The following is an 18,689-nucleotide window of genomic DNA, read 5'->3' as shown; positions in this document are numbered from 1 at the left end:
ATGGAGATCTTCTTCTGGTACAGGTATATGTTGATGATATTATTTTTGGTTCTACTAATGATGTTTTGTGTAGGAATTTCGAGCGCATCATGCAGGATAAGTTCGAGATGAGTGCTATGGGGGAAATGAATTTCTTTTTGGGCCTACAAGTGCAACAAACGGAGTCTGGGATATTCATTCATCAGACTAAATATGTTGGTGACATCTTGAGCCGGTTCCAGATGTCCGATGCAACGCCCATTGGTACCCCATTGCCAACTAATCATGGAATAACTCCTGACTTGAAGGGTGAACCTGTTAGCCCTTCATACTATCGCGCGATGATCGGATCCCTTATGTACCTCACAGCATCAAGGCCAGATATAATGTACCCAACGTGCCTGCTTGCCAGATATCAAGTTAACCCGAAGGCCTCACATCTTGCAGCTGTCAAAAGGATTTTTCGTTATTTGAAGGCTTATCCAGACACCGGTCTGTGGTATCCTAGGGATAATAACTTTGACTTGGTCGCATTCAGTGATTCTGATTTTGGCGGATGTAAAATCGACGGCAAATCCACAACGGCTGGATGTCAGTTTTTAGGAAATCGCCTAGTCACATGGCAGTGCAAGAAGCAGACGTGTGTAGCTACATCAACATGCGAAGCTGAATACATTGCTGCCTCAAGTTGTTGTTCACAAGTTCTCTGGATCCAACAACAATTGCGGGACTACGGTTTTGAATTCCTAACTACTCCTATATACGTTGATAATTCTGCTGCTTTAGATATCACTAAAAATCCTGTGCAGCATTCAAAGACCAAACACATCGAAATCAAATATCACTTCATACGTGACTGCTTTGAGAAAAGGCTAATCGATGTTGTTAAGGTCCACACCGATGACCAACGTGCCGACTTATTTACCAAAGCCTTTGACAAATCTAGATTTGACTTCTTATTATTGGTAAACGGCATTAAGGTCAAGCAAGAGTAAACCAACATCGGAAAATCATTTTTGTAAATACCTTTGTGTTTTTAAATTTATCTTAGTTTGTTGATTTTAGGGGGAGTAAATCCAAAAATCGGAAAATACAAAAACATTGAAAAATTTCAAAAACACAAAAACAATAGAAAAACAAAAATGAGTTTCCTGGCGAGCAAAAGAGAAAATGATAGTACATCAGTGGTCTATCCAAACCTCTTTAAACCTTAAATGCAAAACGATAAGCAGCTCTATATAAGATGTATCGGTAGGCTCACAATCATTTTAAAGTGTGCAGGGTGATATAAATCTTAATCGACTGAAGACCAGGTGGGAACCATTCATTGGCATATGGTCTTAGTACCGAAATTTCGTTTGATAGATTGCCGAGGTTCTGAGATATTCGGTCTTTATGCTGCTTATCATCTGGGTATCATGGTTGTATCTTTTACCGAAAAATAACGGGGACGCAAGTCTAGATCTTCCATGATACTATACATACGTGTACATATTGCATACCGCATTCGACCTCAATAAGTGATAAACAATCACATGTCCAAATCAAATAAGTGATAAAATATCACATTTATCCGGGTGTCAAGTTCGTCTCTCTGCTGTACGGAAGTACTGACCTGTTCACGGACTTGCACCTGTGCCCTCATGCATACGAAAATCAAGTTCCTCATCAATAAGTGATTATATCACATAGGGCTTGTTTTCAAATCAAAATAAGTGAGTATCTCACAATTTTATACGGTCAAACAGATGATAATCGGTATACTCACCGGTAAGATGAACTCTCGTGCATACCTTGATACGGGAATGTGTCGTGATGTGGATGAACACCGGTCGGTAAGTATAAATCATACATTAACGTATCCTCTAAACATGATTACATCTGATAAGTTGAGCTTAAGTGGACAACAATACCGATAATTGTTATAGGATGCTTATCTTAATGTTAACTAACTGAACAACAAGAGTGTTTTGGCATGACCGTACACTGATATGATTCTCTTACCCTCGAAACTCGCAAAAAGAATGTCTGTATATATTTATTTACTGCTTAACTTTTATTGTTTTTTTTTCTTTTAAACAGTTTCGTCGTTTGGTGCATATCAGCACGACATTAGCGGTGATGTCGTTTGATAACACTCAAAGGATTTTAAATTGTTGTCTTTTTATTTCAAAAACACACCTGAAATCTGTGTTTTAATATAAACTTTATAAAAGCCAAAAAGATTTTATTTCTACTTTATTTTCGATCGTACGATGTTGGAGCTCAAGTCTTCGTTACCTGAAACCTGAACGAAAACCAAACTGACTAAATCTTCATAAACGGTCGAAATTTGCATGTTTTGAAAGTTAGAATTTAAAATTTAAAAAATTTATTAAACTTTCAAACTGTCGGACGGTGCTTGATTGTGACATGGTCATTCGTGTGTCATTTGCTTATACTATGTTCCAAGCAGTCGTTCTCATTACGCGTTTAGATTTCTTGCATGTGCAGATTCTAAAGGCTAGGAGAACATGGTCGATGACAAGCTTTGGAATGAAGACACGACGAGAAGGCACTCAAAAGATGAAGATGATCGAGTTGCCGCTGGCTATCATCAACACCACAAGGATCTCACTTCATAAAGTTAAAGTATTTCACGAGCATAACTCAAGGGGGAGCTTATGTTAAGGGGGAGTTTGTTAACACACTGCCTACATGATACGGGTAGTTTGTTGATACACTCTCTGCTTTCAAGACGTGAAGACTTTGAAGATCCTCCGACCATGAAGACTTGAAAGGACATCAGAGTTTTGGAAACTCGAAGACCAAAGACTGTCGAAGTTCGAGACAAGTCTACATCTATAGAAGATAAAGACAAGATAAAGACAAAGCTACAGCCAAGGGGGAGTTTGTTGGTGCACTTGTGTCTGTACTTTGTCTGTATTCGGTCTGTATGTAAACGATGTCCTAAATCAGTCTGTAAGTTGACCAAGTTAACTATCCTCCTAGTTTGACTTGGACAACATGATGTTTGTCTGGATCGAAGGATAGCCTCGAAGGATACAACTGATCCTTCGAGGTGCTCGAAAGATATGGTTCGACCATGGTTCGACCATTAGGCATCGAAGGATGATCCTTCGATGTCCATGCTGATCTTTCGGACACATTGTCATCGACAGATGATCCTTCGGACCATCTATCGATCCTTCGACCAAGACCTGTTATGTATGGGTATAAATACCCATGCAGTGTGTTAGTGTTAGACAGATGCACATTTGGAGAGTTAGTGAAACTCTGCTGGAAAACACACACACACACACTTTAGAGAGTTTGCAAACAAGATTGTAAACATTGTGCTTGTAACCGTAAACCTTCATACGTATTAATACAGTGGTGTTAATCGGTGAACTTTGTGTGTTCTTGTGTTTGTTCTTGCATCATCCCGGTTTGCCCGCTAGCTTGGATTCCGCACTCGCTAGTGGGTTAGTATAACAAGGTTTAGGTTTGTTCTCGATCCTCCGAGAAAAGGGACCTACAGTTAGCAAGTTGGCCAGACGTAAGTACTAAGTAAGAAATTTGATCTACGCGGTCAAGAAAGGGATCATCCGATCATAAGCAAGATAGGCAAGAAAAGCAAGGCGAGAAAGAAAGGAGGCATGACAGAAAAAGATGGAAACGCATCAACGGCACTCCACGAGCAAGGGAATGTATCTCTCCAATGCCCAAAATTGAAAGAGGCGAATTACACCCAATGGGCAGTTATGATGGAAACAATCTTGAAGGCATATAGTCTTTGGGAAACAGTTGTTTCAACGGAAGGGATAAATGAAAAGAAGGCGCACACAACGAAAGCACTTATCTTCCAAACGTTACCGGAAGATGTTTTGATGCAAGTTGCGCAATACGAAAAAGCAAAGGAAGTATGGGATGCAATCAAAGTTCGTTATCTCAGAGCAGATATGGTTCAGAAGAAGCACGTCTACAAACTTTGAGGAGCGAACTAGAAGTTCTAAAGATGGATGAGAACGAAACAGTAAGTAGTTTCGCAAGCAAGTTGAGTGGTATAAAAGCCAAATTTAAAACTCTCGGTACCACTATCAAAGACAAGAAACTCGTAAGGAAGTTACTTATCTCCGTTCCGAAGAAGTTCCTACCCATCGTGGCAAATATCGAACAATATTCAGAAATAGACAAAATGTCATTTGAAGAAGCAGTGGGAAGAATAATAGCTTTTGAAGAACGTCTCAAAAGTCAAGACAAGCAAGAAGATAATAATCAAGGAGGACTCATGATGGCACGTGCAGATAACCAATTTGAAAGTTTGCATCATGGAAAAGGTCGTGGTGTTCAAAACCATGGCAGAAGTCAAGGACAAGGATCTTTCAAATGAGGAAGAGGACGTGGAAAAGAAATGGGTCCAAGAAACCAAGACAAGAGCAAGTTCAGATGTTATGATTGTGGAGAACTTGGTCATTTTGCAAGAGATTGCACCAAGTGGAAGGAAAAGGAGAAAGACACGCAACAAGAAGCCAACCTCACATTGGAAGAGGAACCAATGCTACTGCAAGTCGAGCAAGTTCAAGACCTATGTTAAACTATATTTAGTTTATGGGGGAGTATTGATGTTTTAAACTAAATATAGGTATAGGGGTGGTTCTGTAATTAGTAGTTAGTTAGTTTTATGTTATAATTAGATTAGTTAGTAAGTGCGAGGACCGGATGCGACAAAGTGAAAGATTGTAACCTACACTTAATCAAGGGACGCCTCTCCTGGAGACATACCTCTTCAGAAACGGCGGCAACACAAGGAAGACGCGACTGTTCGCAAGGAGACACATCGATTCAAGAGGAGACGCAACTGTTCAATCGCACCTATTCGTATAGTATATATAGGGTTCATGTATGTCAATTGTAATCATCACTTTTCATTCAATACAAGCAAGTTTATTATCCTTGATTCTCAATTCTTTGATATTCATACCTGTGATTTGCAAGTTCGATTACCAACAAATAGGTGGGTATCGGGTCCTCGATACCTTGAGGATCAAACGACCTCGCGTTTAAATACATGAATATCAAGTCCTCAAATCTGCGAGAATAAATGATTTCACATATGGAAGCAGACCCTCAATTCCGCATGTATCAGATGCTTCCATATTCAACATTATAACAACAAAGAAAGAAGCACTACACAAACAAAGGATATATAGTTGCTCTTCACTCAACTTTTCCTTTAAAGGTTAGAGTACACCAATGTACAAACGTCTCACTGTCAAGATAATGGCAACATCATCATTTCTCGCAGTGATGACCACCTTACACAAGTAAATGCTAACATTTTTTTTTATTCCTGCTACACTTCTATTCCATGAGAATTACAAGTAGTAATTTATAAACTTCCCATTTATCTGCGGCTTCCCGAGGAACTTTAGGACAACTTCTTCCCAAGTCTGTGGGTATCTGTATTCTGCAATGAAAACACAAAGGAATGTTGTCTAGGTGTTGCAACAAAGTGTTAAAAACCCATAAACTATACCCTACAGAATATATGCTAATACTTTGGGAGGCTGGGTTACTTACGATTTGGGTGATTTGGATTGTGTCTATCTTAACCGGGCCACATTAGTACTCCAACTAAATTTTTAGCTAAAAGGATCCAATCAACGATTTAACTAATAGTGAACGGTCAATCGGGTTGAAAGTTGCCCAAAGATTCCATTTAATGAATATAATTTCCTAAATCATTTTACTTAAAGATTTAGATTATTTCTGTAATGTGAAGATCTAGATCTAGATCATTACAGTACTACAGAGCTTAGCTTGGGGCAGGGGGGTCCCCGGTCCCTCCTGTTTTTTCTTCGCTTAGTGGTGTAAATTTTACCGAAAATTTCTGAAAAAATTATATGTATTTACTCCAGCCCCCTGATTTTACCGAAAACTAAGTTTAAGATCCGCCAATGTGCTAACACTAACACGCTAGATGTATGAACAAAACAGAAAATCAATGCCAACAGCACCAAGTTAAAAGAAAATTAACAAAGAGCAAAATTATGATTCAATATTATGTTCTTACTTGTATTTTCATTTCATGAGCAATTCTCCCTAGGGTATGCTTGAAAGTACCGTAGAAACATATTTTTAGCATCATCATCCTCCCATCTTAAATTGTTCCACCACTTGATCTCACCTCTAATCTCTTTCAAACTGGATAAATTAGAGACTGAGAGAGGAAGTTCCTTCAACTCGGGACAACAAGAAACTTCAATCCGCTGCAATGCAGGACAAACCGATGTACCATAACAGATTGACCTCAAATTGACCATGTTGTTCATCTCTAAGACCCTCAAATTAGGAACAGTTTCTTCATGCTCCCCTGAATAGATGATACAAGACATGTTTTCACATCCACTTACTGTAATCTTTTCAAGATTTTTAACATGACGAAGCATTGCATAAGATACGGCTCCTTTTAACATTGGACAATCCAAAATTTGAATTGTTGTCATCTTTATGAGAAATACGCCTCTCGGGATTATCCCCTCAACAATAGTCTCTAAATTTGGCAAATGATCAAGAACCAAGTGTTGTAGATTAGGAAACACTTCCCAGGAACTTATTTCATTGTTTATTAAACATGTTATATCATTGCAATGTGATATAGTGAGTGATACCAATGATGATAGGCTAAGCAAGTGTCTCCGACTCATGCCAACACACGTTAACACATCTAGAGAGCTTGTGTTGTATAGAAGATCTTGAAGGTTTTCTAGCCGAATATCAACTCCTCTAAGAACCAATCGTTTTTTATTGTGTTTGGCAACATGATGGTTTGAGTCATGGCTCCATAGTCTTATCTGGATATCAAATCTTGTTAACTTCTTGAGCCAAAAAGATGCAGATTCAAGACACTTGGCCGAGTCCAGTCTTATTTGAAGAACTGATAGGTGTTCCAGTGATAATAACTCATCAAATGTTGCTCCTTGATTTTTGCCAGTCTTTAGGTTCCAGTTATAAGAACTAGAAGACATATATAGAGTCTCGAGACTTGATAACCCTGATATGCTTCCTGCTACTATTTTATTCAAAAACGGTGTGCATGACAAGTTTAATTCTCTTAGACTACGTAAACTTCCAAACCCTTTAGGAAGAGCTTTTATGCGGGTGCTAGAAAGGTCAAGAACTAGGAGTTTACAAAGAGATTTAAGAGAAGGTAGCTTTTGAATAGAACAGTTTCTAAGAAAGAGAGAACGCAGTTCACACAGGCAAAGAATTGATCGGGGCAAAGAAGTAATTCGAGTTTCGCTTAAATTTAGTACCCTTAAAGAGACAAGATTGTAAAAGAACTTCTTTGGAATTTTCTGTATAGGGTTGCCTTGGAGAAAAAGGACAGTCAGCTGGGAATATACAGGAAATTCTGGCAACCTTTTGATCCTGCAACGTATGAAAGAAACTCTTTGGGAAGACTCGTTTGGCATCTGATGGAATGGAAGGCCGGACTGGGTGTGAAACCCATACAACAATTCTTGACTTTGGGACAGAACTATGGCTAAGTCACGAAAAATGTCATGCATCTTCACAGTTCCTTCTGAGTCTTGATCCAGTAGGCACGAGTCCTTCAGGTGTTCAACCAAAGCAACCCCGTAATTGTGTGCTTCCTCTAGACTTTGGCTCTCATTGATTAAACCATCAGATACCCAACATTGGATGAGTTCAGCGACATCTATTGAAAAGCTTGCTGGGTATAAAGAACAAAACAAGAAGCATTGTTTTAGAATCTTACTTGGTAAGAAATGATAACTTGTTGCTAGAGTCCCAAATATCTCTTTCTCAATGTTCTTGAACAAAGGTGATGAGCAGCGCCACCTAAGATGCGCGTTTCGCCACAATTCGATCTGTGGTCTGTCCCTCATTGAGTTTCCAAGAGCCTTAATGGCTAAGGGCAGCCCATTGCAACTTGCAACAATTTTCCTTGCTGGAGATTCTATACCATTTGTATCAAGTACAGGTCCAGCACTGTGCACGAAAAGATTCCAAGCATCTTCTTCACTCAGTTGATTTAACTGAAAAGAAACATGAACGTCCATGTGCCTGCACACATCAAGGGATCGAGTGGTTAAAAGGATCTTACAGCAGGGATCCTTTGATGGAACACCCACAGCATCAAGATCAATCATTTCCCACACATCATCAAGAATCAGAAGGATCTTCTTTCTCAGCTTCAGTCTTCGAAGAATTTTGCTAGCTATAATGTGAGTGCGGTCACCTGCTTCTACTTTTAGATGAATTCTCTTGGCAATCTGAGACTGAATTGTGCTCAAATCCAATGATCTAGAAACTTGAACCCAGATGACAATATCAAAAGAATTAGGAGAGGAAAAACACAGCTCATTGCTCAAGTTCTTGACCAAAGTTGTCTTCCCTATCCCACCCATCCCCCAAACAGCAATTCTTCCGATATCATCCCTCTTCAGGATGTTGGTGCACTTGTGTCTGTACTTTGTCTGTATTCGGTCTGATATAAACGATGTCCTTAGTAGTCTGTAAGTTGACCAAGTCAACCATCCTCCGGTTTGACTTGGACAACAGTTGAAAGATGTTCTGATCGAAGGATAGCCTCGAAGGATACACCTGATCCTTCGAGGTGATCGAAAGATATGGTTCGACCATGGTTCGACCATTAGACCTCGAAGGATGATCCTTCGAGGTCCATGCTGATCTTTCGTGTGAACTATGATCGATAGATGATCCTTCGGACCATCTATCAGATCCTTCGATCCAGACCTGCTGAGCTGGGTATATATACCCATGCATGTGTTGAGTGTGAGTTAGTTCTGAGTTCTGCCATTTTCACACACCCGAGAGATAGAAGCTTAGAGAGCATTCTGCCCAGAACTCACTCACACACTTAGAGAGTTTATAGAACACTTCTGTAAACATTGAGCTTGTAACCGAACCCTCATTGCATTAATACAAGTTGTGTTAATCGGTGAATCTTTGTGTGTTTGTTTCTCTACTTGCTACTAACTCGGTTTGCTTGCTAGCTTGGATTCCGCACTCGCTAGTAGGTTTGTATAACAAGGTTTAGGTTCGTAATCCTCCGCGAAAAGGGACCTACAAGTGGTATCAGAGCCTCGCTCTTTACCTTGTTTAAAACCGGGTTTGTTCAAGTGTTTGGTGTGTTTGGACACTTGGTTTAGCACCCGTTTTTGGTGGTTTTCTTGCTTGTTTAAACTGAAAAACGGTTCCTAAACCTTCGGGAGTGTTCAAGGTTGGGTTGGGTAACTTGAAAACTTGTTTTTGAGTGTTTTGGTGAATTCCGGCAAATATTCCGGTTAAGGTTCCGGTCACCGGTTTCTGGGTTAAGTTTTCCTTTTTGGGTAAATTATCTTTGAAAATCTTGGTTGGTGGGAAAGTTGTCAGCCTGCCATACCATTCTGCCGAAAGTTGACTTACCTACCCATCACCTTTTCACCAACCCGTCATATCTGTGTCAGTGTGTCAGTGCTCATTCGAAAGATATCCTTCGACATCGAAAGATATCCTTCGACATCGAAAGACAATCCTTCGATCAGTGACAGCTCGATAGATAAACATCTTTCGAGTAGTCCTTCGAAGTTCGAAACATATCTTTCGATCAGGGAATCTTTTCGAAAGATAGTTGTTTTATCTCGAAAGATAAGGATCTTTCAAGTGTGAATCTTTCGAGATTTTGAGTCTTTCGAAGCCAGTGCTCGAAAGTCAACAGTGATCCTTCGAACACTGTTGATCATTCGAACAAGTGTGATCCTTCGGAAGTTAGCTATTCGAAAGATAAGTGTCCGAAAGATAGGGATTTGACTCGAAAGATAAGGATCTTTCAAAAGGGAATCCTTCGAGTTCTTGAATCTTTCGAGATCATTGTTCGAGAGTCAACAGTAATCCTTCGAGTACTGCTGATCCTTCGAACAAGATTATATCTTTCGATTGTGATCTGTTTATTGTTAACAACTTTCTGTGATTGCAGATCTTTCGACCAGGAACCTTCGGTTGTGTGATCTCTCGGATTATTCACTTAGAATTTATTTTTCTTGTCAAAGATGAATCCGAGTTGGTGGAATCCTGCTCCAGATAGTGGTAAATATACAAGTTCAGGAGTTACTCCTTCATGGTGGGGTACACCGGCTCCTGATAGTGGAAAATACACGTGTACAAGTCTATCACCATCATGGGCCGAATCTCCAGTATCTACATCTTCACAAGCAAATGCTTTACCATCAAATCAATGGGCATTAGTAACGGGTCAAACTCCGAGTGTACAAAGTATCTTATTAAGCGAAAGCGAAACAGGAAGTTTGAATCGACCCCCAAAACTGATGAGTTTGAATGAATATCCAGGATGGGCTGAGAGGTTTAAAACATATGTTCTTGGTCAAAATACGGAACTGTGGATACGTTTCACCACAGATTTCGATCAAGCCATAGAGGTTGCTGCTTCAGAGACTGCGTCATTTGCTGATCTTCCCGAAGATAAAAAGAAAACGTATGATCTGGAAAAGAAAGCATACGCCATTCTCACCCAGGCTTTGAGCAAGGATATTTATCACCAGTTTGTCAGCTTCAAGACAACTAAGAAGTTGTGGGACGGGTTGAAAACAAGAGGAGTAGGGAATGAAGCAACACGTCAGCTGCGTCATGACCTACTCAAGAAAGAATTTGACAGCTTCGCTTGCCTGGATAAGGAGTCTCTGGGAGACATGACAAGTCGGTTCTATCACCTGCTTACTGAATTGAACAATTTTGGAGTTACAACAACTCAAGCAGAGGTGGTAAAGAAGTTTGCTGATGCCTTACCTCCTCAATGGAGTAGTTTCTTGGAAATTCTTAAGTATAACGGAGCGTTGAGAACTACAACTTTTAACGACTTCGTGCAGCTTTTGGAAAACAAGGATCAGGAGGAAACCTTGAAGGCGAAGAGAGTTCCATTGCCACAGAATCCAGAAGTGTATTATGGAACTTCCAGCTCTTCGTCTGCAAGAACTGGTTCACATGCTCCAATTCAAACGGCGTTTGTCACAAGTACAGATTGTTTTGGCAATCCAATACAAGTTCCTGTTAAGCCGCCTCCCACCACAGACATATTTGGAAATCCAATCCAACCACCTCCTCCTCCGCCTCCTGCTCAACAACAACGTGCATGTTATGGAGGAACATCATCTGCTGGTCAACAATCAAAGCCAAATACAGTACAGCTCGACACTTCAAGCTTCTCAAAAGTCAGTGTAGAAGTAGCCAAGGAACACATGGAGCTACTTAACACTATAGTGAGCGCGTACTGTGGATTGATAGAAGGTCAGATTGGCAACATTAATCTGACACAGGAAGACTATCGGCAGATAGATAAAGAAGAGATGGACTTGATGGATATCAAGTGGGCCTTTGCTAGTGCTGTGAGAAGAGCAAAGGATTGGATGGAAAGTACTGGCAGAACCAGCTTGGAAAGTAAGAGAGACACCAAGTATGGGTTCGATAAACAAGCAGTAAGGTGCTTCAACTGTGGTGAACGGGGTCACTTCAAGAGGGAATGTGCAAAGCCAGCACAGCATGGAAACCAGAACCCCTTCAGAAACCAGGGCAACCAGCAGAACCAGAACAGGAATAATGAACGTACATTAGTGCCTGTCAACAATCAAGACAACCGGGCACTTGTAGTTCAGATGGATGAAGGTTGCGACTGGACAATCCAGTTTGGTGGTGATGCTCCTAATGGTACAGCTTGCTTTGCTCAAGTTGTGAAGGATGTAGTTAACACCAGTGGTGGAGAATCTTCCGCCAGTGGTGGTGAATCGTCTGAAGATGAAGACTCTTCTGGGTACAGCAGAAGTGTTGATGAAGATTCTTCTGGGTCAGGCGATGAGAATATGGGTGAGACATCTGGTGTCTCAGTTGATGCTGATATTGATGAACTTTTGGAGGAAGCTGCAGCAGAAACTCAAAGAAGATCTGTTCTGATGGATCAAGCTGCTTGTACTTCGTCTTCTCTCCATTCAGCCTTTATGGCTAATGTCGACAGTTCTTCAAGTCAGGTATGTGTCGATGAACCCATTGCTGTAAACTGTGATAATTGTGATAGCTTACAGGCTAAATGTGCTGAGTTTGAGGCAAGCATGTCTGAGTTGCAAGCCAAACATGATGCTTTACAAGCTAGTTTGTTTGACTTGCAAGACAAACATGATTCCTTGAATGCTGAGTGGTGTGCATTGCAAAGCAAACACGACGCTTTGCAAGAAAAATATGATGTGACATTCATCCACAATCAGAAGTTGACTGTGGATCTTTCAAAATGCACAGAAGCTAATATGTTTTATGAAAACCATGAAAAGGAATTTAAGTCAATGATTGAGACATTAAAGAAAGACAAAACTGAATTGACTAAAATGGTTTCCAGAAAACAAACGGACATTAATTTGTACATCTCACGTCTTGAGGCAATGCAAAAAGAAATGGTCTGTGTAAAAACGGAAAGTGAGGCAATCCAACTCAAGCTAGACAGCTATTTGAGCTCTAGCTACGTGTTGGATCACATCATTGACGTTCAGAAAGAAAAGAAGGATGTCACATGCATAGGATACAAAAAATGTCCACCACCAGTCAGACACAATTATGATGCCATGCCTGATGAGGAGGATAGAGTGTTCTTCGAACCATCTGTTCCTCTTGATGTGAAGGAGTTTGCAGCAGGACTCGGATACCAGAAAGAAGTATCCTCAGATTCGGATGTGTCAGCAGATACTTCTGTAACTGCCGAACAGAAACAGGATCCTCCAGTTGAGGTTGAGGATGCTGATTCTTCAGATGATGAATCTGATGATGCTGCTCCAGCAAAGTCTGATGCGGTAGTAAAAAATGAGGACATACCTCTTGAGAATCACATTCTATGTGATCCCCCTACCACACCCGCTAAGACTGTTGCAACTGAGTCCTCGTCTGAGAAGGAGTCGGAGAGTGTGACCTTGCTGTACACTTTGGTTGGTGATGATAAAATTTACTCAGACAAAGATTTTCCGATTAAGAACGTTAATCAATCCTTAATCGATAAAGTCTTTGAAAATTCGACAAGTAAGTTTCTGGGGAAGAAAGGACCACATGTTACAGTTACACAGTGTCCTCCAATCCCAAAGGCTGAAGTTCGAAAACAATTTGGCAACAAGAAATTACCAGCAATGCCAAAACAGCAAAATCACACCAAGCCCAAAGGAAAGGCACCGGCTCAAGTCCAGAAGAAGCCGAATCAAAAGAAGAAGAAAAATGTTAACTTTGTGAAATCGATGGGAACGGACAAAATTGAAACGTTTGAAAATAAATCTAACTTAGATTTTGTCAAGAAAGCTACTGTTTTGAAAAGGAATGAACAAAACAGCTCAAAGCCTAGTACCTCGAGTTCACAAGGTTCAACATCATCGGCTAAGAGAACACATGATTCTTCGAGGTATGTTGAACGAAGATCATGTTTTGAGTGTGGAACTATTGGGCATATAATTCGGAATTGCCCTTATCTTCATAAGCAAAAAGGGAAGGTTGATGATCCCCGTGACAAGACTGACCGTAAGCCATCTGTTTCCACAAAACAAGATCCCCGACTTGTAAAAGAAAGGGAGATGAAGCAGAAACGCCAACAGGTCAAAAGGATCGAAAAAGCAATTAAAACCGATGTGGTTCAAAAACAATCTGTTTCTGTAAAATCAACAAATTCAAAAACTTCAAACTGTAATGAAGTTAAAATTTTAAAGAATGACACTGATAAAACAAAACAGACATGGAAACCTAAATCGGTTACTGAATCAGGGGGACCATCACAATTTACAAACCATCAAAGACAAGAAGTTATTGTCATTGATGAAAATGGAAGACCCAAGACCACAATGGCTTGGGTCCCTCTCTCCAACTAATCTCTGAGTGAGTGTGCAGGAAGTTCCAGGAGGAACTATTGATAGTCTTAGGATTGTTGATAGTGGAATGTCCTTGCACAAGATAGGCGACAGAAGAAATTGTTGCCTTTGATGGAGAGAGAGAAAAGAAAAAGAGAATGTGGCTGAATGAAGTTGCAAAATTTGACCAAATGAAGAACGTGCCAAAAAATTTGGTCTTTCTGGTTTTGATCGGGTCCTCAGGAACGAATGAAGTGAAATGTGTGCCGATGCCTTGGCATGGATTGAACATCCGCACACCATTTCTGAAAGAGAAAGTCAAAGACCTTCGCTGGTGAAATGTGGAAGACCAGCCGGACCCGGAGGTTTATGAGCTTATTGCTGTCAAGAGACTTTTCAGTAGTTGCAAATTCGACCTTGAAGTCCACACCGGGTGGATATCCAGTTGGGAGAGTGCTTAGATTCCTTGCAATGCACGGAACAGTCGCAGGATATGCCTCAAATTTCTTAATCTCTCCTATACTTGTCGATATTTAAGCTACTTTGTGAATTAGTATTATCTCGAACAGCACTCTTTGACCTGACACGTTGATCTCGGATATCACCTCACACGTGATTGTTTCAATATGAAACTCATCAATGTTGTCAAGGTCCGCACCGCTTACCGACCTGCCAACTCATTTTTCCAAAATTTGTTAAGTCTTTTCGGATAAAACTTAATTTTGGTAAACGGCATTAAGGTCAAGCACAAGAGTAAACCAGCATCGGAAAATCATTTTTGTAAATAACTTTGTGTTTTAAATTTGTCTTAGTTTATTGATTTTAGGGGGAGTAAATCCAAAAATCGGAAAATCCAAAAACATCGAAAAATTCAAAAACACAAAAACAATAGAAAAACAAAAATGAGTTTCCTGGCGAGCAAAAGAGAAAATGATTGTACATCAGTGGTCTATCCAAACCTCTTTAAACCTTAAATGCAAAACGATAAGCAGCTCTATATAAGATGTATCGGTAGGCTCACAATCATTTTAAAGTGTGCAGGGTGATATAAATCTTAATCGACTGAAGATCAGGTGGGAACCATTCATTGGCATATGGTCTTAGTACCGAAATTTCGTTTGATAGATTGCCGAGGTTCTGAGATATTCGGTCTTTATGCTGCTTATCATCTGGGTATCATGGTTGTATCTTTTACCGAAAAATAACGGGGACGCAAGTCTAGATCTTCCATGATACTATACATACGTGTACATATTGCATACTGCATTCGACCTCAATAAGTGATAAACAATCACATGTCCATACAAATAAGTGATAAAATATCACATTTATCCGGGTGTCAAGTTCGTCTCTCTGCTGTACGAAAGTACTGACCTGTTCACGGACTTGCACCTGTGCCCTCATGCATACGAAAATCAAGTTCCTCATCAATAAGTGATTATATCACATAGGACTTGTTTTCAAATCAAAATAAGTGAGTATCTCACAATTTATACGGTCAAACAGATGATAATCGGTATACTCACTGGTAAGATGAACTCTCGTGCATACCTTGATACGGGAATGTGTCGTGATGTGGATGAACACCGGTCGGTAAGTATAAATCATACCTTAACGTATCCCCTCGCCATGATTACATCTGATAAGTTGAGCTTAAGTGGACAACAATACCGATAATTGTTATAGGATGCTTATTTTAATGTTAACTAACTGAACAGCAAGAGTGTTTTGGCATGACCGTACACTGATATGATTCTCTTACCCTCGAAACTCGCAAAAAGAATGTCTGTATATATTTATTTATTGCTTAACTTTTATTGTTTTTCTTTTAAACAGTTTCGTCGTTTGGTGCATATCAGCACGACATTAGCGGTGATGTCGTTTGATAACACTCAAAGGATTTTAAATTGTTGTCTTATACTTTATAAAAACCAAAAAGATTTTCTTTCTACTTTATTTTCGATCGTACGATGTTGGAGCTCAAGTCTTCGTTACCTGAAACCTGAACGAAAACCTAACTGACTAAATCTTCATAAACGGTCAAAAATTTGCATGTTTGAAAGTTAAAAACTAAAGTTGACAAACTTAAACTTTCAAACTGTCGGACGGTGTTTGATTGTGACATGGTTATTCGTGTGTCATTTGTTTATACTATATTCCAAGCAGTTGTTCTCATTATGCGTTTAGATTTCTTGCATGTGCAGATTCTAAAGGCTAGGAGAACATGGTCGATGACAAGCATTGGAATGAAGACACGACGAGAAGGCGCTCAAAAGATGAAGATGATCGAGTTGCCGCTGGCCATCATCAACACCACAAGGATCTCACTTCATAAAGATAAAGTCTTTTCACGAGCATAACTCAAGGGGGAGCTTATGTTAAGGGGGAGTTTGTCAACACACTTCCTACATGATACGGGTAGTTTGTTGATACACTTTCTACTTTCAAGACGTGAAGACTTTGAAGATCCTCCGGCATTGAAGACATGATAGGACATCAGAGTCTTGAAGACCTGAAGACCAAAGACTGTCGAAGTTCCAGACAAGTCTACACTTTTAGAAGAACAAGACAAAGCTTAGAGATCAAAGACAAAGCTACAGCCAAGGGGGAGTTTGTTGGTGCACTTGTGTCTGTACTTTGTCTGTATTCGGTCTGATATAAACGATGTCCTTAGTAGTCTGTAAGTTGACCAAGTCAACCATCCTCCGGTTTGACTTGGACAACAGTTGAAAGATGTTCTGATCGAAGGATAGCCTCGAAGGATACACCTGATCCTTCGAGGTGATCGAAAGATATGGTTCGACCATGGTTCGACCATTAGACCTCGAAGGATGATCCTTCGAGGTCCATGCTGATCTTTCGTGTGAACTATGATCGATAGATGATCCTTCGGACCATCTATCAGATCCTTCGATCCAGACCTGCTGAGCTGGGTATATATACCCATGCATGTGTTGAGTGTGAGTTAGTTCTGAGTTCTGCCATTTTCACACACCCGAGAGATAGAAGCTTAGAGAGCATTCTGCCCAGAACTCACTCACACACTTAGAGAGTTTATAGAACACTTCTGTAAACATTGAGCTTGTAACCGAACCCTCATTGCATTAATACAAGTTGTGTTAATCGGTGAATCTTTGTGTGTTTGTTTCTCTACTTGCTACTAACTCGGTTTGCTTGCTAGCTTGGATTCCGCACTCGCTAGTAGGTTTGTATAACAAGGTTTAGGTTCGTAATCCTCCGCGAAAAGGGACCTACACAGGATTTCCAAAAGCTGCTTCATTTGCGATGCTGCCCCCTGCCCCACAAGAGATGCCACTGCCATTTCCTGCACCGCTGTTATTGGAGAGCTACTTTCAGTGGCAACAGTTTCAAAATGGGTAGAATTCAGCTCCTTCACCAGATCAAGTTTCTTTGCCACTCTCCAGCACTGCAACATCATGCCAGGCATCTATATCAGCGGCCTTACAACATCTTCTGCTCGAGAAACCTTCATCAACCATTCATTTACTTGCGGTTTTGTAGTTTTTCCTTCCAGTTTGGCTAAGGTGATATCTTCTTCTATTAACAACTTTTTGTCCATGAGGTTTCCAAACTGTTCCCTGAGTTCAAGAATGTTCTTTCCATATTCGGAAAGAGTCTTAATTCTTGACCAGGTGAACTTAAGCACTGTTTTAGCGCCATCAATGACCGCAGAAACTATAGCTTCCATGGTGAGACTGTGAGAAATGAGGGTTGGATGACAGGTAATATAACTTTGCTTGTGATTATATAGAAACCCTTAAACAAAAAAAAAAACAAGAATGACTACGCAATGGAAGTTTGTTTGGTAACAATAAGTTTAAAAAAGAACACATACTTCCAATGCCTATGTTGCTTGTTCTGCCTCTAAATAACAAAAAACATTGTTCTGACATCCATGAAGTATTAACAAATCCTAGGAAACCTTGGTGAACAAGTTACTAATACATAAGCAGCTTTGGGAAATCCAATTAACAAATCCTAGGAAACCTTGGTGAACAAGTTACTAATACATAAGCAGCTTTGGGAAATCCAATTAACAAATCCTAGGAAACCTTGGTGAATAAGTTACCAATACATAAGCAGCTTTGGGAAATCCAAAACTGGCTTCCTAACTATACTTAAAAAATTAAATTTAATCAAGTTGAATATCTACTCTGCAACTACTGGGGCACCTTGTTCTTGTTACAATAAGATTCATTCGAGAACAAAATATATAAAACAAAATTTGTATGTTCCAGGAAATCACCAACAATTCATATAGAAATCGAAAACCTAACCGTAGCTCTTACCTACCAACAATTCATATAGAAATCGAAAACCTAACCCAGGCTCTTACCTAACATATGTCGAAGATCTCAAAATAGCGATACAGTCTTCTTCGATTACGAAATAGCCTAGGGATTGAAACCAGTCTATTGTAGCAGTGAAACTAACGAAAACTGAAAGGAAATCACACGATTAATGTATTTTAGAATGAAAGTTTTACCGGTACTAGTTGAGTCATTCGACTGAAATGGCGTTGATATCACCGGAAAAGAAAACCGCCACAAGTCCATTCCTTTTAAACTCCAAAGCTGTGTACAGGTTTAACAACTAAATTACATTTTTTTTTCCTTTGTCCAATTATGGACCGAGTCATTTAGGTAGCGTTCATTCGGTGGAATGGAATTGAAATTTGATTTCGAATGTAGAAAATCAAAGGCATAATGCATTTCAGAAAGATAATCTGACCATTACTGACTGTTAGAAACGAAAAAGTGTCTTTAAGTTTATTATTATTTTTCAGTATGATTATTGGTTATA

The 18,689-nt window shown here is 39.9% G+C and overlaps 1 protein-coding gene across 1 annotated transcript; it reads right to left on the bottom strand.

Moving 5' to 3' along the window:
• Nucleotides 1-6,047: 6,047 nt before the first annotated feature.
• Nucleotides 6,048-17,574, bottom strand: LOC110888040 (disease resistance protein At4g27190). Its single transcript, XM_022135585.1, has 3 exons — nt 17,374-17,574; nt 17,121-17,292; nt 6,048-8,380 (listed from the first exon to the last, which is right to left on the bottom strand). Exons 1-3 carry the CDS (start codon nt 17,572-17,574, stop codon nt 6,048-6,050), a joined length of 2,706 nt encoding a protein of 901 aa, XP_021991277.1.
• Between the last annotated feature and the right edge of the window lie 1,115 nt (nt 17,575-18,689).

This window comes from Helianthus annuus, chromosome 11 (assembly GCF_002127325.2).
Source record: "Helianthus annuus cultivar XRQ/B chromosome 11, HanXRQr2.0-SUNRISE, whole genome shotgun sequence".
Classification (NCBI taxonomy): Eukaryota; Viridiplantae; Streptophyta; class Magnoliopsida; order Asterales; family Asteraceae; genus Helianthus; species Helianthus annuus.
The sequence above is the reverse complement of the archived record's forward strand: the minus strand, read 5'-3'. Positions and strand labels throughout refer to the sequence as shown.

Bases quoted from the DNA above. Each gene is read 5' to 3' on its own strand.
- LOC110888040 (XM_022135585.1), bottom strand. From the start codon at position 17,574: ATGGAAGCTATAGTTTCTGCGGTCATTGATGGCGCTAAAACAGTGCTT. The intron at 17,293-17,373 runs GTAAATGAATGG...ATGATGTTGCAG, and splicing joins GAAAAACTACAAAACCGCAA to TGCTGGAGAGTGGCAAAGAA. The intron at 8,381-17,120 runs GTAGGTCCCTTT...TGGGTGGGATAG, and splicing joins GCAGCTTTTGGAAATCCTGT to GGAAGACAACTTTGGTCAAG.